The sequence below is a fragment of the Mastacembelus armatus genome, chromosome 7 (assembly GCF_900324485.2).
Source record: "Mastacembelus armatus chromosome 7, fMasArm1.2, whole genome shotgun sequence".
Taxonomy (NCBI): Eukaryota; Metazoa; Chordata; class Actinopteri; order Synbranchiformes; family Mastacembelidae; genus Mastacembelus; species Mastacembelus armatus.
The window spans coordinates 15,110,593-15,137,606 of NC_046639.1; the positions used below are offsets into that span (position 1 = coordinate 15,110,593).

Genomic DNA, 27,014 nt, shown 5'->3' on the forward strand with positions numbered 1-27,014 from the left:
GAGACATACTGGCAATTTTTAAAAGCTATAAATGATCACGCAGAAAACTTCATAGTATATTTAATAATTACAGTTGCTATTATGATATAAGAAAGGCAGACACAGGGTCTGCATGTTAAGTTATATTTTGCAAAATATGGCCAATATTTCTCAAATTGTGCCAGGGATATGTATTTTTTTTAATACAACTGTTTCTGCAAGTGGGAGCTACTTTGTGAATCAAAAATTTAGATGACATTTTGTTCTACAAAATAATTCTGTGATTTCTTTTGTATGTCTGTTTCATCTCTACGTTGACACATCAACTGTATTTTAATAAATATGAGGAAAATGGAGGTGTTCTAAAACTAGAGATTGGTGGTGTATAACTGTTATTTTTAATGCTTAAAAGTGAGTCAATGGCTGCTGGAAGTTTGGAACCCCAGGACATCACCAAAATCTTGACATGATTTGCCTTTACTGCAGCTGCCTTCAGTTGCTGCTTGTTTGTCCAAATACCTTTGAGCCTATATATAAAATGGCTGTTTGGTGATGGATTTGAAATGAAGGCAAAAATACAAAAACTGTGTCACTGCCACTAAATACTTTACACTGCCAGTTGAAGTATCTCATACAACATCGTTTCTGCAAATCTTTTTCTTGAGATTAAAAACGCCTTGGTGTTTGTTACATGATTAATGACTTGCAGTGTTCATAATGGCATATTACTCTAAAACATGAAATTCTGTTTGATATTTAATAATGTTTGATATCATTCAATAAGGCAGCTTCAAATATTTGATGTCTGCATAGAAACAGATCCTGTGGTCATTCAGCAATACCTAAGAATAACCTTCTAACTACATTATTAATTTTTTACGATTTGATGCTATTCTAATATATTGTGTCGATTGTTATGCTGTTAACATACAAAATAATCTCTGAGGACTAGAGGGCTCAGAACGTTATTTTGCTATCAAATCTGATTTTTTTTTTTTTTTTTTTGCATGCAGGACCTTGTTTTGTTGCATTCCTGCGGAGAGTTTGACCTTTGACCTGGTTGTTGCATTCCAGAAAGGCTTGTCCTGCAGGAGCACCACAGATAGCATTGCTTTCACTGTTTCTATGCTACAGAGAGACGATGTGTGTTGAGCTAGTTTAGACAAAGCGCTGGATACAGTAGCGACAATTATAAGACACTCGCAGACACGATAACATCGTCCTGAGCTAAAAGGAACGTTTTGTTTTGGGTTTACATAGTTAACTTGGAACGAAGTTAGCCGTTTTGCTAAACAGCTACAGTGCTATCGTAGTGAGGTTGCTTTGCAGACACACAGCAGGCTTAGCCACAGACACCAGCGCAGAGGAAATGAAGGACAAACAAAAGAGAAAGAAGGAGCGGACCTGGGCTGAGGCGGCTCGTATGGTAAACAGTATATTTTACGTATTAAATGAGCTGCATGTAAATGAAGTATGGATTAATGTGAAGCGAAGGATCCAAATGTGTTGTTGTATTTGGGCATTCTCCATACGAACACGGTCTGGACTCAACTATAATACCAGGTAGCTCGTAACATAGCAATGCTAACCTAACCAGTAGGCACCGTGTGTTTGGTTTACATGTCACTCAGAGGGTACGTTTACATTTGTTGTCTGTATTTCTGGTTGCTGACACAAAAAGCTTCGCATCATGCTAACGTTGAGTAGCACGCTAGCGTTTGTTAGCACGCTAAAACCCACCTCTCCTGTTTTGAGTTCTTTGTTTGCTAGGCATCAAATTAGCAAGATCTACTCGAATTACTATCGTAGTAACCCAACATATACGCAAACGCGACGACAGTGTTGCCTCTTTATGTGAACGATCAAGTTGGTTAAACGCAATGTTGATAATCATGTAGCGGTAATGTAGCGCCTAAGTGAGCAGCTAGCTAATGTTTTTGACTAGAGAGAACGCTAACGTTAGCATTCAACGCTAGAAGCTAACGGTAAACACTAACTCAGTTGTCTTGAGAATCCACTTTCCCCGGAATGCAATGGCAAATAAAAGAAATTCAGTTTGCGTTCGTTTGCTTAATTTGGCTCAATCGGAAGATCAATGAGAAGCAACATTAATGCAATAGTTAAGAAAGAAGTGCAGTCACATGAAATGTAAAGCAAACGTTAGGCATAACGTTAAGCAGTGGGGTGGGGTGTCTTCACTGTTAAATACGTCTACATCTATTTAAATGCACATCAATAGCTGAGCAGTTGGCTACGTGTCAGGTATATAAATTCATGATTGTACAGAAATGTGATCAGGTCCATATTCCCTGTCTCTTAGACACACACAACTATGTAAATGTCAAAACTGGTGTGCTTCATAATATGAAATAAGTTTGTGTTAAAGTAAACACACATTTTGTTTAATCGACTCAATTAAAGGAACGGATGTTTTCAGGTTTCTACTCAATTCAATATTATTATCTTGGTAAAGATAAACTCTGTCTCTGCTGTTATGTTGGATTGCATTAGATTCTACAAGCCTATTTAAAGTGACCACTGTAACCCTCTGGTGGAACAGTAGGTTTGTATGTTTCACTGTGTAATTTGGAGGAAAAAAGGGAAAAAATAAACATTGCTTTCTGTTTTATCAGGTCAAGCACAGAATGTGAAAAACATTTTTAAAAATCCATAGTTCTGTAAGTTTGTGCTCTGGCACTGTCAGACATTAGGAAACAGGTAGAACTCTTAAATTGAAATCAGTATTTTCACCTAGAAAGCGTTCCTTACACTTTCACTAATGCCAAAGCAGAAACAAATGTGCTGTTGTCATAGCATAAACCTTTATCAAAATGTTGTGGCATTTGATAGTATGGAATTTCATAAAGATTTTTGCATCTCTACATTTTTCAAAGATAGTTATTTTCGTTAGGGATTGCAATGAGGAAACGTGATTGAAACAAAGAGGAAGCACAATGTAGCTATCACTTTTTTTCCCCTCTGCTTAGTCTCTTATGCACTTTTTGGAGTATTTGAATTGTTGTCATGTTTATTGAAATTGTTTTCTTTTGCCAAGGATCTTGAGAGTGGGTGTTATCTTTTAATTCAGTATTTGGGTTTAGAAGGTTGCATTCTACTCATGCAGTCCTATATCAGCAGACTCCCATCTCCATCTTTTATGGTTTGATCATATGCAATCATGCCACTAGTCCAAGTCCCTACCAAAACAAAAGTTTATATTTTTATAATGGCGGGAAAAACATTCTTTAGCTTACACGGAATAGACAAAAACAAAAGACATCTGGTAAATGAAAGATCCTTACAAAAGGTGAATTAGGCATTGCTAACATATTTTAACTGTTGCTACTATAGTTAAAGTAATGACCTTGGTTTCTGTGGAGATATTCGGTGTTCTCCATGCTGATGGAGCAGTTGCACCTTGCACAAGATCTGACACAGAACTACTCATTTTTTGTCCATACAGTATCTTTTCATGAGCTCAGTGTTGATATGCATATCTAAAATATGTCTTCTTCCACATAATCTGCACTGCAAACTCAAAATCACAAATGAACACTCTTCCAGTGTTTATATGGGAACCACTGTAAAAGTATTAACACCTTTAAAAGACTTAAAATTATTGATGCCCCAAATCACACAATAATGGATGACAGAAACACTATGCTAGTGTTCAAAGTTCAGTCATTACAGACATGGGTCAAATAGTCAAAACTGTACTGGTAATTGGGGAGCACTTGGTGGTGACAATTTACACTACGTTGGGTGTTGATTGTACAACTGAAAAACGGTATGACTCACCATTATTAAAGTACATAAATGTTAGTGTAACCATCCATATGCAGTAATCACACCAAAAACATGCTGCAATGAAAGACTTTTATTGTTCCTTAAACAAGACTTCACAAATTTGACAAAGGAGGCTCACTCCCTTTTACAGTAACACCAAAATCATGATGTAGCTCATTTCCTAATGCAATGCAGCCATCTGGCACGACATAGAAAAAGTCCATACAATAAGATATTTGTACATCAAAGGGTTTAAAGCATCGCAACTCACGAGGTGAGACAACTGAAACATTATGACCATGGTCAACACCATGAATAGCATAACAATGCTCTACAAATGTCATCTCCATTTCTGATACATTACCATATTTTCCGGATTATAAGTCGCACTTTTTTTTTACTCCTCTGGCTTGTTGTGCGACTTATACAGCAATGTGACTTATGTGTATATTTACAGTCATTTTGTCAAGTAGTCACTACTGTTATTTGGCACTCTTGCCTCAATTGACGATAATACTGAAAAAAGTAAAAATGCTTACAGTGGGTACGGAAAGCATTTAGCTAGCTGTTAATACTGGGCACATCTCTTTGGCTGTGTTCTTTTTTTTTTTTTTAATTCTCTTTTTTGGACTTGGAATATACATGCTATATATCACGATCCATGAAATAACTATAATTGGAAAAAAAATCATTTTTCTGCATTATATAGTTTTGGTGGTTGTTTGGTGTCTAAATTAAAATCCAAATTCGATTGATTACACAGCACTAACCTACATTCACACCTACAGCCAATTTAGAGTGACCAGTTAATTTAACCTCAATCTGCATGACTTTGGATTGTGGGAGGAAGTTATTGTACTCAGAGAAAACACACAAAGGCATGAGGAGAACATGCAATAAATGGGAACAAACCTTGAACCTTCTTGCTCTGTCGTATTGATATCACGTCTTTACAGCAATCACCATCTAACTTACCACCATGCTGAGGTAGCTCTGTCTCCCGTGTTGGCCACCTCCTCCTGTGATTTGTATTTTTGACACAAAAATACAAATCTTTTGTCTTTGAATTGTTTTAAGCCTTAAAGCCAGAAATCCAGATCCACTTTGGCTATCATAATAGTGCTCCTTAACCAGAACAGAGACATAACTGAGGTCAAGATCATAATCAGCAAACAGTACAGGAACCCACTGGATTGAGTCAATCAGGTATCAGCATAATTATGAGGATATGCACTGATGCCCCTGTTTGTGTGAAATATGTATGTATGTATATATATATATATATATATATATATATACACACACACACACACACACACACACACACACACAGGAGCAGTACCCTGCATGGAGAAGGAGGTTAGAGGCAAAAATAAGGGCAACACGGAGAGAAGTTAGCCAACTGTCAGAACTGCAGAGAAGGGGGATGAAGTTGGGTAAGAAATACAGCAGGCAACGACTCACAGGCCTGGCCACACGCATGAAGAGGTACACCAGAGAAACAGGAGCACGGAGAATAAACAGGATGTTCTCCACCGAACCATCCAAGGTGTACTCTCAGTGGGAGGGCAGTAACACGAGGGCTGACCCACCAAGGCTGGAGACTGAACGATACTGGGAAAACATATGGGAAAGGGAGGCATCACATAACACCAATGCCCAGTGGCTGGCAGACCTGAGAGCAGACCACAGTAACCTCCCTGAACAGGAACCAGTAACCATCGCAACGGCAGATATCCGAGAAAGGGTCTCAAACATGAAGAGCTGGACAGCACCGGGACCTGACATGATCCACACCTACTGGCTAAAGAAGCTAACTGCCCTCCATGAGCGCCTGGCAGCTCAAATGAACCAGCTGCTAATGGATGGGACCCACCCAGAGTGGCTAACTGAAGGCAGGACAGTCCTGATCTTGAAGGACCCCCAAAAGGGAGCAGTCCCATCCAACTACCGTCCGATAACCTGCCTCTGCACAACATGGAAGCTCCTATCGGGCATCATAGCGGCTAAGATGAGTAGGCACATGGCTCAATACATGAGCGGGGCCCAGAAAGGAATGGGTAAGGACACCAGGGGAGCAAAACACCAACTACTGGTGGATAAAGCGGTCGCTCGAGACTGTAAGACCAGGCAGACCAACCTGTGCACCGCCTGGATTGACTACAAGAAAGCCTACAACTCAATACCTCACACATGGATCCTGGAATGCCTGGAACTGTACAACATTAATAGGACCCTAAGGACCTTCATAAGGAACTCAATGGGACTGTGGAAAACAACCCTAGTAGCCAACCTCAAGCCGATTGCACAAGTCTCCATCAAGTGCGGGATCTACCAAGGAGATGCTCTGTCCCCGCTGCTGTTCTGCATAGGCCTGAACCCCCTCAGCCAGATCATCGCTAAGACTGGCTTCGGATACTGACTGCGAAATGGGGCAACCATCAGCCACCTCCTGTACATGGATGACATCAAGCTGTATGCCAGGACTGAGCGAGACATCGACTCACTGATCCACACCACCAGGATATACAGCAACGACATTGGAATGTCATTCGGACTGGACAAGTGTGGTCGAATGATAACAAAGAGAGGGAAGGTTGTCAGGACTGAAGGAGTGGAACTCCCAGAAGGCAGCATAGCGGATGTTGAGGGCAAGTACCTTGGAATCCCACAGGCAAATGGGAACCAGAAAGAAGCGGCAAGGAAAGCAGCCACAGCCAAATACCTACAGAGAGTAAGGCAAGTCCTAAGAAGTCAGCCAAATGGGAAGAACAAGGTCCAAGCCATCAACACCTACGCCCTGCCGGTCATCAGATACCCCGCTGGCATAATAAGCTGGCCAAAAGAGGACATAGAAGCCACTGATGTCAAGACAAGGAAGCTCTTCACAATGCATGGAGGACTTCACCCCAAATCCAGCATCCTGAGACTGTACGCTAAGAGGAGGGAAGGAGGCCGGGGACTGGTGAGCGTCAGAGCCACCATCCAAGATGAAACGACCAAGATCCATGAGTACATCAGGAAGATGGCCCCAAGCGATGTAATACTTAGTGAATATCTCAGGCAACAGAAGCCCAATGCAGAGGAAGAAGAGCAAGAACCATCATGGCAGGACAAACCCCTGCACGGCATGTACCACCGACAGATACAAGAAGTGGCTGATATCGAAAAGTCCTACCGATGGCTGGAAAAAGCTGGACTGAAAGCAGCACAAGAACAGGCCCTGAGCAGAAGATCGATAGAGGCCGGGGTCTACCACACCAGGCAGGACCCCAGGTACAGACTGTGCAAAGATGCCCCTGAGACAATCCAGCACATAACAGCAGGTTGTAAGATGCTAGCAGGCAGAGCATACATGGAACGCCATAACCAAGTGGCCGGCATAGTGTACAGGAACATCCGTGCCGAGTATGGGCTGGAGGTCCCAAGGTCAAAATGGGACACGCCTCCAAAGGTGAGGGAGAATGACCGAGCTAAGATCCTGTGGGACTTCCAGATACAGACCGACAAACAGGTGATGGCTAACCAACCGGACATAGTAGTGGTGGACAAACAACAGAAGAAAGCCGTAGTGGTAGGTGTAGCGATCCCAAGTGACAGCAACATCAGAAAGAAGGAACATGAGAAGCTGGAGAAATACCAAGGGCTTAAAGAAGAGCTAGAAAGGATGTGGAAGGTGAAGGCAACAGTGGTCCCCGTGGTAATCGGCACCCTCGGGGCTGTGACCCCCAAACTGGGAGAGTGGCTCCAACAGATCCCAGGAACAACATCAGAGATCTCAGTCCAGAAGAGTGCAGTGCTAGGAACAGCTAAGATACTGCGAAGAACCCTCAAAGTCCCAGGCCTCTGGTAGAGGACCCGAGATTGAGGAAGACACACACCACCCATAGGGGTGAGATGGGAATTTTTTTTTTTTTTTTTTATATATATAAACACACAGTATCTCACAGAAGTGCGTACACACCTCACATTTTTGTAAATAATTTATTATATCTTTTCATGTGACAACACTGAAGAAATGACATTTTGCTACAATGTAAAGTAGTGAGTGTACAGCTTGTATAACAGTATAAATTTGCTGTCCCCTCAAAATAACTCAACACACAGCCATTAATGTCTAAACCGCTGGCAACAAAAGTGAGTACACCCCTAAGTGAAAATGTCCAAATTGGGTCCAAAGTGTCAATATTTTGTGTGAACACCATTATTTTCCAGCACTGCCATAACCCTCTTGGGCATGGAGCTTCACAGGTTGCCACTGAAATCCTCTTCCATGCTTGACTGTAGGCAAGACACACTTTTCTTTGTACTCCTCACCTGGTTGCCGCCAGAAACGCTTGACACCATCTGAACCAAATAAGTTGGTCAAATATATTGGTCTCATCAGACCACAGGACACGGTTCCAGTGATCCATGTCCTTAGTTTGCTTGTCTTCAGCAAACTGTTTGCGGGCTTTCTTGTGCATCATCTTTAGAAGAGGCTGCCTTCTGGTACAACAGCCATGCAGAACAATTTGATGCAGTGTGCGGCGTATGGTCTGAGCACTGACAAGGTAATGCGATCCCGCCTTGTACTCTGTTCACTGTTCACATGTATATAATCTCAGGTGAACCAGGTAAATATGTACACGCCCCCGAGAAATGACATAAAACGTCAAACTTCATCATAGAGACAAATAGTTTAGTTTGTCCTTAGAGTAAAAACTCTTAACTAAAATGACGAATGTTTGGCTCCGCATTGTGTTGTATTGTGCTGCACTAATCCCCTCTCAGCTACATTGACTGAAAGGCTCATTATGCGGGTCTTTGTCTGGTCGTTGAGTGCGTCTTTTGTCTTCTCAGGTAAATCACATGACTATTCATCCTGAGAGACACCTTATTGCATATAGCCTTTCTGGACAAATAGTGTCTTAGAAAATTGAAATCAGTGTATTGTTTACTACGAATAGGTGAACAAGATGACTTTCACAACACTGTGAAGTAAACACTTTACCCTACAACATGCAGGTCTCCAAAGTCTTGTGAACCAATGCTCTGTTTGTGTTTTATGGTCTTATTTCAGTGACTTAAAACTTATTGTAGTTTTTCACTAACCATGCATAAACACTATTTTCTCAAAAACACAATCATGTATAAACTTGCTGCTCACATATTATTGTAGTCCATTTTGTGCTGATTACAGTGTTATCAGACTTTAGACATTATGTTTAAAAGCATAAATGTCAGGACATGTCAAAATTTGTCCAGGGCCCCAAAACCCCCTCAGACCCCAGAGGGTTAAACCGCTGTATGGTCTTGGCCACCGTGCTGCAGCTCAGTTTCTGGGTCTTGGCAATCTTCTTATAGCCTAGGCCATCTTTATGTGGAGCAACAATTCTTTTTTTCAGATCCTCTGAGAGTTCTTTGCCATGAGGTGCCATGTTGAACTTCCAGTGACCAGTATGAGAGACTGAGAGCAATAACACCAAATTTAACACACCCGCTCCCCATTCACACCTGAGATCTTGTAACACTAACAAGTCACATGACACCGGGGAGGGAAAATGGCTAATTGGGCCCAATTTGGACATTTTCACTTAGGAGTGTACTCACTTTTGTTGCCAGCGGTTTAGACATTAATGGCTGTGTGTGTGTTGAGTTATTTTGAGGGGACAGCAAATTTACACTGTTGTACAAGCTGTACACTCTACATTGTAGCAAAGTGTCATTTCTTCAGTGTTGTCACATGAAAAGATATAATAAATTATTTACAAAAATGTGAGGGGTGTATTCACTTCTGTGAGATACTGTGGCACACACACAGATTGTGTTGAGACTGACAATCATGACACCTGGAACCTCTGCAGCCGGTTACCAAGACCAAGTGAAGCACCCTGTGAAAGTCTACCAGAAGATGTGAATGCAGCATTATGAACAATCCCAACAGTAACCATCACTGAAACCAACAAGCTGATATACACCATGGCAATAGTGGTGTATATCATCTCCTTGAGATGCTTGGTCACAAGATAAACATCACCACTAAGGAGCAATATCTTGCATGGAGGTTGGAGACAAAAATAACGGTAACACGGATAGGAGTTAGCCAACTATCAGGACTGCAGAGAGGTGGGATGAAGAAAGAGTTGGGTAAGAAGTACAACAGGCTGTCCATACCGGAGCCCATGGAGACTGTCAAGCAACGACTCACAGCCCTGGTCACACGCCTGAAGAGGTACACCAGAGAAATAAAAGCAAGGAGAATACACATGGTGTTCGCCACTGAACCATCCAAAGTGTGCTCACAGTGGCAGGGTAGTAATATGAGTGCAGACCTACCAAGGTTGGAGACCGAACAATACTGGAAAAACATTTGGGAGAAGGAGGCATTACATAACACCAATGCCCAGTGGCTGGTGGACCTGAGAGCAGACAACTTCCCTGAACAGAACCCAGTAACCATCACAATGGCAGATATCCAAGAAGGGTCCCAAGCATGAAGAACTGGGCAGCACCGGGATCTGACCTTATCCATACCTACTGGCCAAAGAAGCTAATTGCACTCCATGAGAAACTAGCAGCTCAAATGAACCCGCTAATAATGGACGGGACTCATCCTGAATGGCTAACTGAAGGACCTCCAAAAGGGAGCAGTCCCATCCAGCTACCGCCCGATAACCTGCCTCTGCACAACATAAAAGCTACTGTCAGGCATAATGGCGGCAAAGATGAGTAAGCACATGGCTCAATACATGAGCGGAACTCAGAGAGGAATGGGTAAGAACACCAGGGGAGCCAAACATCAACTACTGGTAGATAAAGCAGTCACTCAAGACTGTAAGACCAGACAGACCAACCTGTGCACCACCTGGATTGACTACAAGAAAGCCTACGACTCAATGCCTCACACATGGATCCTGGAATGTTTGGAGCTATACAGCATCAAACAGGACTCTACGAACCTTAATGAGGAACTCAATGGGACTGTGGAAAACAACCGTAGTTACCAATCTCAAGCTGATTGCAAAAGTCATCATCAAGTGCGGCATATACCAAGGAGATGCTCTGTCCCCACTGCTGTTTTGCATAGGCCTGAACCCCCTCAGCCAGATCATCACTAAGACTGCCTTCGTATACCAACTATGAAATGGAGCAACCATCAGTCACCTTTTGTACAGTGGGTACGGAAAGTATTCAGACCCCTTTAAATTTTTCACTCTTTGTGTCATTGCAGCCATTTGCCAAAATCAAAAAAGTTCATTTTATTTCTCATTAATGTACACTCAGCACCCCATCTTGACAGAAAAAAAACAAATGTAGAAATTTTTGCAAATTTATTAAAAAAGAAAAACTGAAATATCACATGGTTATAAGTATTCAGACCCTTTGTAGTGACACTCATATTTAACTCACATGCTGTCCATTTCTTCTGATCCTCCTTGAGATGGTTTTGTTCCTTAATTGGAGTCCAGCTGTGTTTAATTAAACTGATTGGACTTGATTAGGAAAGGCACACACCTGTCTATATAAGACCTTACAGCTCACAGTGCATGTCAGAGCAAATGAGAATCATGAGGTTGAAGGAACTGCCCAAGGAGCTCAGAGACCGAATCGTGGCAAGGCACAGATCTGGCCAAGGATACAAAAGAATTTCTGCAGCACTCAAGGTTCCTAAGAGCACAGTGGCCTCCATAATCCTCAAATGGAAAAAGTTTGGGACGACCAGAACTCTTCCTAGACCTGGCCATCCAGCCAAACTGAGCAATCGTGGAAGAACAGCCTTGGTGAGAGAGGTAAAGAAGAACCCAAAGATCACTGTGGCTGAGCTCCAGAGATGCAGTAGGGACATGGGAGAAAGTTCCACAAAGTCAACTATCACTGCAGCCCTCCACCAGTCGGGGCTTTATGGCAGAGTGGCCCGACAGAAGTCTCTCCTCAGTGCAAGACACATGAAAGCCCGCATAGAGTTTGCCAAAAAACACATGAAGGACTCCCAGACTATGAGAAATAAGATTCTCTGGTCTGATGAGACCAAGATTGAACTTTTTGGCATTAATTCTAAGCGGTATGTGTGGAGAAAACCAGGCACTGCTCATCACCTGTCCAATACAATCCCTACAGTGAAACATGGTGGTGGGAGCATCATGTTGTGGGGGTGTTTTTCAGCTGCAGGGACAGGACAACTGGTTGCAATTGAAGGAAAGATGAATGCAGCCAAGTACAGAGATATCCTGGAAGAAAACCTCTTCCGGAGTGCTCAGGACCTCAGACTGGGCCGAAGGTTCACCTTTCAACAGGACAATGACCCTAAGCACACAGCTAAAATAACAGAGAGCTTCGGAACAACTCTGTGACCGTTCTTGACTGGCCCAGCCAGAGCCCTGACCTAAACCCTATTGAGCATCTCTGGAGAGACCTGAAAATGGCTGTCCACCAACGTTCACCATCCAACCTGACAGAACTGGAGAGGATCTGCAAGGAAGAATGGCAGAGGATCCCCAAATCCAGGTGTGAAAAACTTGTTGCATCATTCCCAAGAAGACTCATGGCTGTACTAGCTCAAAAGGGTGCTTCTACTTAATACTGAGCACAGGGTCTGAATACTTATGACCATGTGATATTTCAGTTTTTCTTTTTTAATAAATTTGCAAAAATTTCTACATTTCTGTTTTTTTTTCTGTCAAGATGGGGTGCTGAGTGTACATTAATGAGAAATAAAATGAACTTTTTTTATTTTGGCAAATGGCTGCAATGACGCAAAGAGTGAAAAATTTAAAGGGGTCTGAATACTTTCCGTACCCACTGTACATGGATGATATCAAGCTGTATGCCAGGAGTGAGTGAGACATCAACTAACTGATACACACCACCAGGATATACAGCAATGACATCGGAATGTGTCACAATTGAACTGCCAGAACCCATAGCATGTTGAGGAAAGCTACAAATACCTTGGAATCCCACAGGCAAATGGGAACCAAGAAGAAGCCGCAAGGAAAGCGGCCACAGCCAAATAACTAGAAAACAGTAAGGTAAGTCCTCAGAAGCCAGCTAAATGGGAAGAACAAGGTCCAAGCCATCAATACCTACACCCTGCCTGTCATCACATACCCCTCTGGCATAATAAGCTGGCCAAAAGAGGAGATAGAGGCCACTGATGTCCAGACAAGGAAGCTCCTTACAATGCATGGAGGGTTTCACCCCAAATGCAGCATCCTAAAATTGTACACTAAGAGGAAGGAAGGAGGCCGAAGACTGGTGAGCGACAGAGCCACCATCCGAGATGAAATATCAAAAATCCAGGAGTAGCTTCGAATGTCCAAAATTTACTCCACGCAGATGTAGTTGGGGAGGCGCCGGACAATGAGAGGCTCATCCTCTGAAAATCCCACAATTGGAACCAAATAACCATCGGCCAGATCCAGAAAGTTTCACGGCACAAAGAACCAAGGGGGAAAACCATATTTAGTCAGGAGTCAGTTGAGACCACCAGCAGACCAGCCCTCAGTTGCGCCAGCCAACCTGCACAACATCTGCGTGTCCGTCTTCGATGCCTGGATAGAAACGAGTCACAGCAGAGGTGGAGCGGTAGACCAGAAAACAAAGGGCGCAACGGATTTTGCCCTCCACAATCAAACAAAATCAACTCACGGGCAGCTGGTCGAAGATTTGTGTTTGATGGTCATAGACTGGGACCAATGGATAGTAGTCTAAGAATTAAAAAAAAAAAAACAAAGGACAAGAGGAGAAGAGACGGCTAGCCATGCACAGCGTCATATCTTGAGTCATATCAATGTTACTTACCTTTCGGATGAGTTTTGGGATGGATGGATGCTAACTAATGCATCAAATTCATTAGCTAGTTAATGTTAGCTCATACACTTGGGAGAAAATTATCAAAAAATTATATCCTGTACAAAGACAATTTAAAACTAACATTGGGCTATTTTCAAAATGTTAGCTAGCTAGCTCACATCTTAAAATGAACTAATGTCAATTACATGGGTGCATAAATTACGAGCTAGCAAACAACGGATAAACTGTCAGTAATCTAATTTTTTTTCTCATAAACCCTAAAACCTAACTTAACGAGCCAACAAAGGTAAATTTTAATAAAATAAACTGCAATATAAAGACCATTTCCTATATTACAATTGCCAATTTTGCTTTATGGACAAGGCAAGCGAAAGAAAATGATGGCTCTGAAATTCATTAAAAAGGCACTATGTCCCTATGTTGCAAATTGCAATCTTCGTTATTAAACATCATAGCCTCTGTGATATTACGCCAGATGTTGTTACACAAGGTTAGAGTTTATTGAAGTTTATTCAGGTGTATCCAGCCTCTTGCCCGGTCCAGTGTTTTCCCTGCTGTTCAATACATCCTTTCATCCTGCCTTTCAATTCATCCTCCCACTAGGTCTTAAAGTTTCTTTCCTTCTAAATGCTTTTTTTTTTTTTGGTTTGAAAGTATTTGGCAGTCTGGTAAAACTATTTGGATGCCTTCTAGGTTTTGGAGAACTTCTCTGATGCACCTATGACTCCCAAACAAATCCTCCATGTCATCCAGACCAAGGGGCTGAAGGAAATGCGGTCAGTCACACACACACACACACACACATTTTGTTTTTTTGTGGTACTGCAAACTGCTGTTGGTAGGAGGTAAAGCTTTATGTTGCAAGCAGTGTCATTTCTAAATTCAGATAATCTGTAACTGTTTAACTGTTCCAAATTGTGTTGTTTTTAGTGAAAATATTTTGCCTACAGATACAGCTACTTGGCTACTGTCAATTAAGAAACCCCAGCATTTCTTCCCATATTGTAATTGATTATATGTTGTAGGGCTCGTGGTAAGGAAAAAATATCATTTTTTTTCTTGTCTTTATATTAATCTGTTGATTTATATCACTGTTTCAGTTGAGCTTAAAGGTTCGATTTTACTCCCGACATTTACAGATGTAAGGTTAATTTTAATTTATATAGTGTTTTCTGTTACAAATTGAACATGGCAAACCTTACAGTACAATATACAACTATATTTCAAAAAATAAAATATATATATATGAATGAATGAAAAGTTACATTGCAATAATTTTTTACATTTTGTTGCCCAGTCCTACTATGTTGTAATTGTCTTGTGTATTTTAGTAGTGAACTAATGGCACAGAACAAAGATAAACTGAACATGGCAGTGTGGTTATAACTGAGTTGTTTTTTTTTTTTTTTTTTTTCCCTTTTATATGGACTACTTGACCTGTTGCTGATTAAACAGAAGGTAGGTCATAAGCCATACCAACCATAGCCTTTAATTGCACAGACTTTTTACTTCTTTTCTGTAATCAAACTCCTCTCCTGTTTGTCATGTAAGGCTGGTGTTCTTTGTTTTGTTTGTGTGGGTAAGGTACACGCAATGCTTTAAATAAAATTTTTCACAATATCACTTGAGGCATAGTCTCAATGACTTTGTTATAGGTTCCACTTTGATAATTTTGATGTTTTATGAGTTGTATATTATGTTTTTATCATTAAGCAAAGTTTAAATGTGAACTGCTGAAATTATGTCATTAGCTTGAAAGTTTGGGACTTGTGAATGAGTGCCATAAAACAACTAGCAAGTGTGCCAGTGAGTAAGCATTGGTATACCTTGTATGTTCACAGTAATGCTTATTTTTAAATCGAAACAAAGTAGGGGTGGGAATCTTTAGGCAGTCCACAAGTCAATTTTGATTCGGAAGCTCATGATTCAATTAACAAAAACGATGCATCGTTTCTATACTTGATACCTGTTAAAAACCCACCACCAACATTTTTGCCGGAAACTGTATTTGCAAATTTATTTCCAAAGATCATCTACCAGAATCAAGTCTGACAAACATAAATCAACTGAAAGCAGAAAAAAATAATGTACTTTTAAGGCACACTTCATGGCAAATTGATGCAAGCACTAACAGATCTTGATCTGAATCTAGCTTTATTTTCAGTCTGACTCTGAATCCAATCACATGAGCTGTATGTGGGTGTAATAGTGTGTGTTTATGTACACGCAGTGGAACAGCTCCTTTGGCCTGCCTGGTCACCATGCTGCACTCCCAGGTGAGGGGAGACAGAGTCAAGAATAGCATCTTCTTCAAATTGCCTGGACGAATGAGCCTGTTCACGCTGAAGGTACTCTAACATGATCCTCTTCACTATCAGTGCGTCACCATTTTGCCTATAAAAGTAATTTATGAGCAGATTAGTTTGGACAGTAGCTTTTCTTAGAAATGTGACACAGTTACGTGTGATGGGCTCAACTAAAGAAATCAGGTGTTTGTTCCCTGGCGTACAATCTGGTGACATCAGTGTAGAACAAATCAAGTTTCATACACCAGAAAGGAAAACATGTTCAATCACCTTACTTTTAATGGTTGGATATGGTATTGGATTGGATGCTTGACCCCAAAATCAATTAAGGCAACACTGTTATCACCAGATGTAAAGGGACCTGCTAAATTTGTATTGTTTACATTCTGTAGAAGAATGCCCTCCAGTGGACAAAGACAAGCTCAGAGTCACAACCATCATCAGAGTTGGCTGGCAACAGCATACCCCTAGCTTCCAGCAGCAGCACTTCTGCAGCAGGCTCATCAGTGGCCCCAGTTGGCCCCACTGAAGCCACTGAGCAAGAGAGCTGTGACTCAACTGAAACCACCGCTGCAGCCAGTGGAGACAATGATGGTAACACTATACACCAATGATATCTCATTATGTATACTAGCGGCACCTCCTGTGGGGTTTTCCTTTATCCTATAATGGGATGGGGTTTCTAGACACTAATGTAACCAGAGTAACACATTTCTTTTTGGTGAACCAAGAATGTGGTAAACCACAGTTCACCACAGTTCAACTGATTTGGTGTCCTGTGACTACCTCCTATTTGGAGGCTACAGTGTAAATGTTTGGCTTGGCATGATGTGGCCTGTGGAAAAACCATAAACGTATTTCATATCATCAGTAACCCACTAACCTACTAACCTTTTAGCGCTAATTACATCAGACTATAGCCCTTTTTTGGAAACTCATTAACTCATATTTCATAAAATATATGTATCTAGTTTTCTCAGGAGAAGAATTTAAAGACTACTTCCTCTTGATCATATCTTGGTACTGGGGAAGAGGTCTTTAAGACAGTAATGCACTGTCTATAGTCCTGTGTTCTGTTTATTTTGATTAGAATGTGTACGGTACTAGTTAAATGTTTAGAAATGTGTGTGATTTCATGACCCGAAGCCTCAGTGGATGAGAGCTCCTCCAGCGCCTCTTGCTCGACAGATGTACAGGCTCCCAGCACCCAACCTCAGACCCGTCTCAGCAGGGCAGCAGGCCAGCAAGGACGTACAGACTCACAACAGACCCAGCATACTCAACATGCACAGACCAGACTGAGCCGCTCAAGACAGGTTAGGACTCTATATAAAGCCAAGCCACTTGCTCTACAATGGAAATTATAATGTGCTCATTAGTGAAGGATTTCTAGTTCTGTAGTGTCATGAGGAAGTGTGTATTTTATAGTTGAATGTGAGTAGTTTAAGACTTTTCTTAAAAATTTGTAGTCATTAGTTTTGGGACAGTGATGTTTAATATACTGACTATGGAACTGTCTACTATCTCTTCTATCCATCTCATGATTTATGTTGCTACAGTCAGGGAGGCAGAGGAAGAAAGCAGTTATGATGCCTCGTGTTGTTCTTACCCCTCTTAAAGTGAATGGGGAACATGTTTCCACAGGTAAGACCCACAAATCCACTACCACATCAGGAACTACTGCATTGACACAGCAGAAATGACAGTCCTAATCCATAATCAGCCCGAGAAGTCAGACTGAAAGAATACAGAAGATGAAAAGATTAGAACATTAAAAAGAATTTATTTAAATCCATTTGCCAGTTATTTGAGTGGACCAGTACGGTGCAGAGGATGCAGTGTAGCTCAATATGTGTTGGTGAAACCAAACTGTGATCTACATGTAAGCTATGTATAATTGTACTTATACTTTTTTCATTAACTGATGAAAGAAAACAGCAGGTAAACTTGGACAAATTTGTTGGTAAGCTTCCATTAAAGAAAGAAAACCCCACAATGGTCACTGAAATAATTTGAAACTGACAAAAGTAATAAATAGCAGTCGTGGCCTAATGGATAGGGAGTCAGACTTGTCTCAGGTCCAGCAGGAAATTGTCGGTGGCACGAAGCGAACAGCCAGCACCTTGTCCACCTTCAATACCACGACTGAGGTGAGACCCTTGAGCAAGGCACCAGACCCCCCCAACTGCTCCCCGGGCCCCACAACACTGGCTGCCCACTGCCCCAGGTGTTTGTGCACGGTGTGTGTGTGTGTTCACTTGCTGTGTATATGTGTGTGTGTGTGCACTTGGGATTGGGTTAAATGCAGAGCACAAATTCCGAGTATGGGTGACCATACTTGGCCAGTTAAGTCACTTTCACTTTCCTTTCATTGTGGGTTTTTCTTTCTTTAATGGAAGGGTACCAACAATTTTGTCCAGAGGTGTAATGTTAACTTGGCTCCAAATGGCTAATTTGCATACATCAACATGAGCACTTGGCTAATTAGCAAACCACTGCTAGGTAGCATACAGTTTTATGATCAAACTACACATATTCACTATGCAATTACACAAGGAAGTGTGTTTATGGACAATGAATTGAAGCATTGCACTGATTTGTAAAAATCAGTACATGGGGATGAATTGGCAAATATAAAAGCTTATGAGCACTGTGTGTGTGTCAGAGTGTGTCAGAAAAGGGCCAGGAAAATTCAGTGTGAGTTTCTGTTTGTGTGTGTGGTCTCTGATGCTCTATTGCATTAACCTAAGATATCATCAGGCTGAAGTGACTGAGTTAAACATGGGTTTGCAGGACCCATGAAGAGGAGTCGAGGAGGGGTGGATGTAGACTTTGAAACACCAGGCTCTATTCTGGTCAACACCAACATTAGAGCCCTCATCAATGTGCGCACCTTCGCAGCCTTTCCCACACATTCACAGCAGCAACTGCTGCAGCTGCTACCAGAAGTGGACCGGCAGGTATGCTGTTTTTCTGTTCTTACAGTTTATCCCCAGATTTTATGTCTTTACTGATATCACATACACAATCTCATTATCTGACTGAAATCTGCAAACTGGTCAATAGAGAAAGAGAAACCTGTGAATTTTGTCAGACATTTTTTTTTTTTACCATAAAATTTAATGAGGGTAAGTGACAAACATGCATCACCATTTTAACCAGTCAACCTGCCCTATGCTGTTTTGTATTTTCATTGTCATTTTATGGTGTATGTAGATATATAGAAGATATAGGCCACTCATTCTGTTGCCACCGACTATTCCAGCCACTCTGTTCCTCAGATGCATACATTGTGTGCCCTATCCTTGCAGATTGGACCTGATGGTATGGCCAGACTCAGTAGTTCAGCTCTCAACAATGAGTTCTTCACCCATGCCTCCCAGAGCTGGAAAGAAAGGCTGGCTGAGGGTAACTGATGGTTCAGTCATTGTCAAGCTGTCTTTCTCTACTCAGACTTCTACCAGGCTTAAAAATTCTAATTAGATGACACCTGACAAGAATGTATTCATTACTATGAGGAAGGGACTTCCTAAAGCTAAACTAACAAAAAGATTAAAATTAAGAAAGTGATGACATCACTAAAACCAGCAGTAAAATCTGCACTAAAAGGTAACAGCATATTTTAGCAGTCATAATGGTCTGGTGATTGAAACAATATAGGCTATGCAGAGAACTGTTCTGTGTAATCTTGGTGAGATAGTCCATTCAGGGATGTTATTCAGAGAATCAGCCTGGTATTCCTGTGTTGTCCTGGAACATTGCTACAATGCCATGCCAGATGCCTGTATTAGCATGTGAAAGGCAGAAAATTCAGGTTTATACTTTACGGTTTCTGATTTAAGTTTAACTGTGGAACCACTCTTTGAAAAATTAATATGTGTGACTTGTTTAGGTGAGTTCACCCATGAGATGCAGGTGCGTTTCCGACAGGAAATGGAGAAAGAGAAGAAGGTAGAGGCATGGAAAGAGAAGTTTTTTGAAGAGTACCATGGACAAAAGTAAGAGTGAATTCACTGTTTATACAGCCATATTTGATTTTTATAGTTTGTGTGGTTTACATTAAAATATACAGTGCATTCAGAAAGTATTGACCCCTTTCACTTTCTTTGATGTTTTTATGTTTGTCTGATAGTACAATTGTTTGAACAAAAGTTTTTTTTTTTTTTTTCTCAATCTACACTCAGTGCCAAATAATGACAAAGTGAAAGCAGAATTTTAGGAGTGTTTGTAAATTTATTAAAAAGAACAAACAAATTTATTTACATAACTATTCAGACCCTTTACTCAGTATTTAGTTTGAGGGACCTTTGGCAGCAGTTACAGTCTCAAGCCTTTTTGGGCTTGCACACCTGGATTGGCGGATATTCTGCCATTGTTCTTTGAAAATCCTCTCAAGCTCGGTGGATGGGGACCATCAGTGGACAGCCATTTTCAGGTCTCTCCAGAGATGTTGGACAGGATTCATGTCAGGGCTCTGGCTGGGCCACTCTAGGACTGGAATTGGTGACCCCTGCTGTAGAGCTCAGTCTGAGTGACCATTAGGGTCTTGTTCACCTTTCTTACTTCTTCCACAACGAAATTCAAGTTTATACTTTACAGTTTCTGATTTAAGTTTAGTTGTGACCATCAGGTTCTTTTTCACCTTGCTTACTTCTCCCACGATTTCCCAGTTTGGCCAGGTGACCAGCTCTTGAAGAGTCCTAGTTGTGCCAAACTTCTTCCATTTGAGTATTGTGGAGGTTTTTGTAGCCTTCTGCAGCACTATACCTATCAACAATCCTGTCTCTGAGCTCTGCAGGCAGTTCCTTTAACCTCATGAGTTACTTGTTACTCTGATATGCATTGCCAGCTGTGTGGCCTTCTATAGAGAGGTGTATGTGTTTCCAAATCATGTCCAATCAATTTAATTTACCACAGGTGGACTCCAATCAAGGTGTAGAGCCATCTCAGTAAAGATCAAGAGAAATGGGAGCCTGAGCTAATTTTCCAGTGTTGTTGCAAAGGGTCTGAATACTTATGTGAATGTGATATTTAAGTTTTTTACTTTTTAATAAATTTACATTCTTAAAATTCAGTTTGTCATTATGTGGAACTGAGTGTAGTTTAATGAGAAAAAAATGAATTTAAACAATTGTATTATCAGGGTGAATACTTTCTGAATGCACTGTAGTTTAGATGTATTTGACTGAACATTATTGACAAGTAGGAATAGCAGGGCTCTCAAAATCTGATTGTCAAACGGGCAGGGTGGAGATAAATTTTGGTGTCCTGACTGAAAGACACAATAGCCCCGGGATGTTGGGGTAGTGATTTTTGCGAGCCCTGAATAGTATTAGAAAACCTTAATGTACATGTTCAGTTTTGACAGTATATTTTACAGCATAGTTGAGGCAACCTCTGTGCATATGCATTGTTTCCACAATGTGCTGTGTTTCTATAGGTCTGGCCTCACACGGGAGGAGTCACTGCAGCTTACCAATGAAGCCAGTGAAGTTGCAGCCAGTGTGCTCGACAGTGACGTGGCTGTGGTAGCAACTGGTGCTCCGAAGAGACGTAGTGTGGGCCGCAGGCGAAGAGATGGCAGAATGAGGAGACGCACCCGAGCTGACCTGCGTCGCAGGGCCCGCCGTACCCTCTGTAAGGCCACTGCTCCAGCCCTGCAGTCTTCAGAAGCAGCTGAGGGCAGCGTGGCACTGGACGTCTCAGCGGTCCCTGTTGGCTCTCCTATGTCTGACAATACAGTGGTTCAGGGTGAGGTGGTGCTGCAGGCTGAGTGTGGTGTAGAGCTCCCAGCAGAGAGTGCCTCCATGGAACCAAAGCCCTCTCCCACTCCAGAGCCCATTGCATTGCCAGCTCCCACTTCTACTCCAAGCCCCAGCCCAAGCCCAGCATCCACCAGTGCAAATGAAGAGGCAGAAGTTACAACCAGTCTGCTCCCAGAGGAGACTGCACCTGTACTAGCTTCAGCCTCCTCCCCTTCGTCCTCCTCCTCCTCTTCTTCATCTGCCTCCTCACCTGCTTCCTCACCCTCTTCACCTTCTGATAGACAGGGAGCTTTTGCCGCTGGCCTTGATTCTTCTTCATCCTCTTCAGGATCCTCCAGTGCTGCAGTTGTTGCAGATCCCCTGGATGACACTGCATCTGTGGTCACATCCATCACAGGCGGTACTGCCACTAGCAGCCGTGAAAGCAGCCCTTCGGCCAGTCCAGCCTCTACCCCTGTTTGCAGCACCCAGCTCAAAGAGCAAAAGAGAAAGCCAGATGAGACTCAGGCCTTCTCCAGCTTCTCCGAAAAGAGGCCCCGACTTGATGACCGTCAGTCCTTTCGTACCACAATTGACAGTGTCGGTTCGGAGAAGCCGCAACCAACAACAGAGGAGCCCAAGGTGCCACCTATCCGGGTAAAGCTGTGTTACATAAATTGCAAAATTAATTTGCTGTTCAAAAATGTATTTAGCTCAAAAGATTTAATCATTGTCGTTTTGTCTCTATACTAGATTCAATTGTCCAGAATCAAACCTCCCTGGGTCAAAGGGCACCCCACCTACCAGATCTGCCCCCGGATTGTGCCTCCGGCCGAAGGTTCCCGGCGGTCGGGGGCGGGGGGCGCACGCACCCTGGCAGACATCAAAGCACGTGCTCAGCAAGCCCGGGCCCAGCGCGAGGCCGCTGCTGCTGTTGCAGCCTCTGCCGACGGGTCAGGGCCAGTCGGGTTCAGGCTGCGGCCTGCTGCTAGGCTACCGGATAGCTGCAATGGACGACGATCACGAGAGCATCCAGGACCTATCGAGCCCGGAGGAGGAGGAAGTGGGAATGAAAGCAAGGGAGATAGTGGGATGGAGGAGCAGGGATCGTCTTCAGGCACTAATTCGTCTGGAACACAACTATTGTCTTTCAGTGTAGATCCCACACCACAGCCCTCCCCTTCTTTGTCCACTACCTCAACCTCAATGTCCTTCGAACCCCCACAGACCCCAAGCTCTCCTCAAGAGGACGCATCAAGGGGGGTAGAGGCTGGAGTGGAAATAGAAGCAACATCAACCAGTGTCCTGAGCTCAAGCGGCCTGATAAACAAAACAATTGATTCAATTTCTCCAGTCCCAGGCACTCTATCTGGGTCTTTGGCCACCCCTTTGACTGGGCAAGGTCTGGTGACTGAGTCTGTAGTAGTATCAGAGAGGGCAGACCAGAGTTGTGAAAAACCCACATTGGCCCCTACCTCAATCCCAGATTCCCTCCCCAGGTTTGGAGCTCAGGGTGTGGGTGTTACTCACACACTGTCAATCTCCTGTCAGCCCAAACAAAAGGAACAAGGGAAGGAGGCTTTACTGGGTGGTGTTATCCAACATGGTTCCCATGTGGACCAGGAACCACTCTCTTGTTCAGCTACAGAGGGACATCAAACAGACATATCGTTTCCCCAACATGTGGACTCCTCTGGAGGAGGAAAAGATGACGAGGCTGGGACGCCACATAGTGACTCTACAGAAACTGCTTCAGACTGTGAGAATGAGAGCCAAGAGGATGAACAGCACCAGCCTGACCAGGACTGGTGCCCCACATTGAGGACCCAGAGAAATGGTCAACTGGTTATCTGCAGTCCTGCTCCTCAAAACCAACAGCCAGTCATCCAGGCTCATGTGTCCAGCCGCCAAAGTCAGACTGTCATTCAGCCTTGCTTTCCAAATGGCCTGCCTCACCTTCAACACAGCCGCCCCCATTCCCAAGACCACCAGCCTCTCGCATCAACCCAACCACAAGGACTCAGGGACACCAACATTTTGTTCAAAATGGAACCTGGAGATGATTGTAGAACCTCCAGACAGAGCTCAGCTGAAGAGGAGTGTCACCTAGGCTTAAAGCCATCTGTCACTCACCCGACTGCTGCAGCTGTCTCCAAGAGACTGACCACCTCAGCCAGACAAGTATCCAGTGTGGAGGCCAACAACCCTTTGGTCACTCAGCTGTTGCAGGGCAGCCTACCCCTGGAGAAAGTCTTACCCTCACACTCTGCTAACAGGCTAGAGATCAGCCGATTGCCAGGACCCCAACCCAGACCACCAGTGGCAAGGACCCCTGGAATTCGCCACAAGCCTGAGGTCTCAGCCCAGTCTCCTCGTCCAGAACTGAGTGCAGCCTCTCACATTCACAAATCTCCAACAAGCCACCCAGTCTCATGTCTGATGGAGGTTTCAGCCCTGTCACAGTATCAGTCCCAGCAGGTGCCTGGGGCTGTCCCAGTCATCACCTCTCTGCCAGCCTCATCATCTTCCAGTTCTTTGTCCTCTAGAAGTAAGCCAGATCTTCGCAATCAGATTGCTGTGGAGTTGGCGGTTATCAAAGAGACTCATGGTCCTCAGCCCTCACAGGGGGACACTCCAGATAGGCCCCAGTCAGACCACCAGACCATGCCTAATGCGTTGTCTCCACCCCATGCTGATCCCTGTCCCACTGAGGTGGTGCCTACTATTAGGATCAACTGGCGGCCCCCACAGTCTCAGCTCCCCCACCCTCACCAACAGCAACTCTCTCCTGCACCCACCACAAAGACTGAAGTTATTGTGCGGCCATCTTGCCAGGCTTTAGCCAAATCCACCCCCATTATACCCATGAGTGTTACCAAAAAAGAGCCTGCAGATGGCTACCATAGTGGAGGAGCAATGGAGGGACTCCTCAACATGGAGATGACTTTAGCCAGGATGGCAAAGAAGGAGCACAACAAAGCTTCCTACTCCTCTGCCTCTCCCTCCTCATCTTCCCCCTCATCCTCCTCCTCCGCTTCATCCCTTCCCTTCCACCTGTATGGGAAGCTCCCTAAGCAAGGCGGAGGTGTTGGAACAGTAAGCTACATGGCTAATGTGTCAGTGATGGACAATGGTGGTTTCTCCCGGAGCATGGCAGATGGCGTGTTACAGCTGCGTCCCCACTTGGCCTCCAGCCAGACCACCCTCAACATCCAGGCCTTTGCTGACAATACCACAGAGGAAGTGGCACTCAAGTGCTCATGCCGCCTCAAAGCTATGATCATGTGCCAGGGCTGTGGTGCCTTCTGTCATGATGATTGCATTGGGCCCTCCAAACTCTGTGTGTCATGTCTGGTGGTTAGATAGCATGTAGAAATCCCTGTTCAGTGTAGAATTGCTGTTTGTACTATATCAGCAGCAGGACTGGGGGGCTCCAGAGTGTGAAGAGGCCAGATAAGGGTAGAGCATACAGAACCCTGACAGGCAAGATTTGACTTGTATTATATAATTGGTCTGTATTTTTTGTTAAGATTTTTTTTTTTTTTTTTTGTTGTATGAAATTATCGTTATTATTGCTGTTATTATTATTATTATTATTGTAAATTTGGGGCATGATTGATTGTAAGTTGTGCCTTTTTTGTTTTCTCTCCTCACAAACATTTACCTCATTTTATTTTTGCTCCACCTGTCATCATTTGTTGGCCATAATTGTTTTGGTCCATTGTTTCCTCAGCAAACAGGGGCTTACTGTTGTCTCTTTGTGCAAAGAAGTATTTTTTTAACCATTCAAATGAATAAATGACATTGTTTCACTGGTTTGTGTTTTGACTGCTGCTGTGGTCTGTACTTGAAGTTAAATACAATGGACAAATAAAAGGACCATTACGTGGTGATAGGGTCTTTGAATCCTTGATAATTTTGATGAACATAAATCACAGTTTCTTCTGCCCAATCTCAATATCAGAGTTCTTGACAGTCCACCACACAGAAGATTGTTGTGGTTGATATCACACAACTCCATTTGAAAACCAGTATACTTTTTATTACTTTAAATCATGAAATGCATCAACCTACAGGGGGGAACCTGGCCTTACTAAACCTGTAGATGCTAGTGCAGATACTCAGAACATTCCTATCAGTGACAGAATTGGTACTGACCTGTCCATCCGTAAAACAAGGATTAAAGCAGCTAGTGGAAATATGCACTGAAACCTGAATGACGTCTTTGGACTGGAGCTTCCGAAGTCCAGATGAGATGCTGCAAGAGGGGCTCAGCATTGGAAAGGTAATCCATGTGACATCAGAATGCATAGGTGACTAGAAAGTGCCCAGAGCTGTGACCTCCAAGTGACCCTCTCAAGGAAATATGGTTGTAGCAGGTATCTTTTGCTTATTGTCTTCTCAGTGTTTTTGTTTCAAAGTTGACAAAGCTACAGTCAGGATGAACTTTACATGGAGACAAACTGAACAAACAGCAGTTGATCACTGACAAAAGACTTAAAGTTCGATTTTGGAGGGTTGTTCCACAGCAGTCCAAATAAATGGTCCAAAATAGCTGTTTTACTCAAAGTACAAGAGTTGGTGGTAACTAACAGTCCTATTATATGTCTGAAAATAAAGGTTTAACAGGAAAACACCACCACATTCACTGTGATTTAACCTTTATTTCAAGAGCAACTTAAAGACTAATCCATACACAACTATCATTAACATAGACAATACAAAATAAATATTCAACATGACCTTGTTCTTCATCACCAAATAAATACCAAATATGTGCAGCTCAATATTCCTAGTGTATTACAATGTACTCAAAATAGTTTGTGGAAATAAGGGAAATCATATAAACATAAGCACCAAAAAAATCTTTAGAAAATTATTTAAAAACTTTCAGTTACAAAATATTTGCACTTAAAAAGATCCCGGTATTTTAAATAATAAGCTATATAAAACTCATATTCATAGTTGATATCTTAAAATATTTCCTCTTTGTTCAACAATGCAGAGGAAATCAGTCCCTTCTCTTGGTTACGATTTAAAATCTTGCAGGTAGCATTTTTAAATAAAAAGAAGACATAATAAATATTTAATGAATAATAAATATGCCAACATAAAAAATACAGCACACATGAATAAATAAGTTATCAAACCAACATTTGCAAAGGACTTAAACAGTTATACAGCAATTGTAAGAATGAATCTACAAACTATTCCTGGAGGTGCAACATCACTATGATCACATAGAATACTATCAACATTATTAAGTGGAGATGAGATATGTTCACTAAGAATTTGCTCAGCTTTTGCTGTATACTGCCCTCCTGACTTTGTTTAACACACTCTATGCAAGTCCGTGTTTACCTTGAGATGCCCTCGCTTACAATAACCTTTTGATTTCAGTGTG

The 27,014-nt window shown here is 42.6% G+C and overlaps 1 protein-coding gene across 1 annotated transcript; it reads left to right on the top strand.

The window, feature by feature from the left end:
* The first annotated feature begins 1,058 nt into the window (after positions 1–1,058).
* Positions 1,059–25,425, top strand: asxl1 (ASXL transcriptional regulator 1). The gene is made up of 12 exons (XM_026332619.1): positions 1,059–1,405; positions 14,254–14,336; positions 15,016–15,018; positions 15,791–15,908; positions 16,259–16,460; positions 17,013–17,182; positions 17,426–17,510; positions 18,660–18,826; positions 19,178–19,274; positions 19,759–19,864; positions 21,307–22,267; positions 22,364–25,425. The coding sequence occupies exons 1-12, from the start codon at positions 1,349–1,351 to the stop codon at positions 24,974–24,976; spliced, it is 4,662 nt and encodes a 1,553-aa protein (XP_026188404.1). The 5' UTR covers positions 1,059–1,348; the 3' UTR covers positions 24,977–25,425.
* Positions 25,426–27,014: the final 1,589 nt, after the last annotated feature.

Coding starts and splice junctions, on each gene's coding strand:
- asxl1 (XM_026332619.1), top strand. CDS start 1,349: ATGAAGGACAAACAAAAGAGAAAGAAGGAGCGGACCTGGGCTGAGGCG. Junction 17,183..17,425: donor GACTGAGCCGCTCAAGACAG/GTTAGGACTCTA, acceptor ATGTTGCTACAG/TCAGGGAGGCAGAGGAAGAA. Junction 19,865..21,306: donor GAAGAGTACCATGGACAAAA/GTAAGAGTGAAT, acceptor GTGTTTCTATAG/GTCTGGCCTCACACGGGAGG.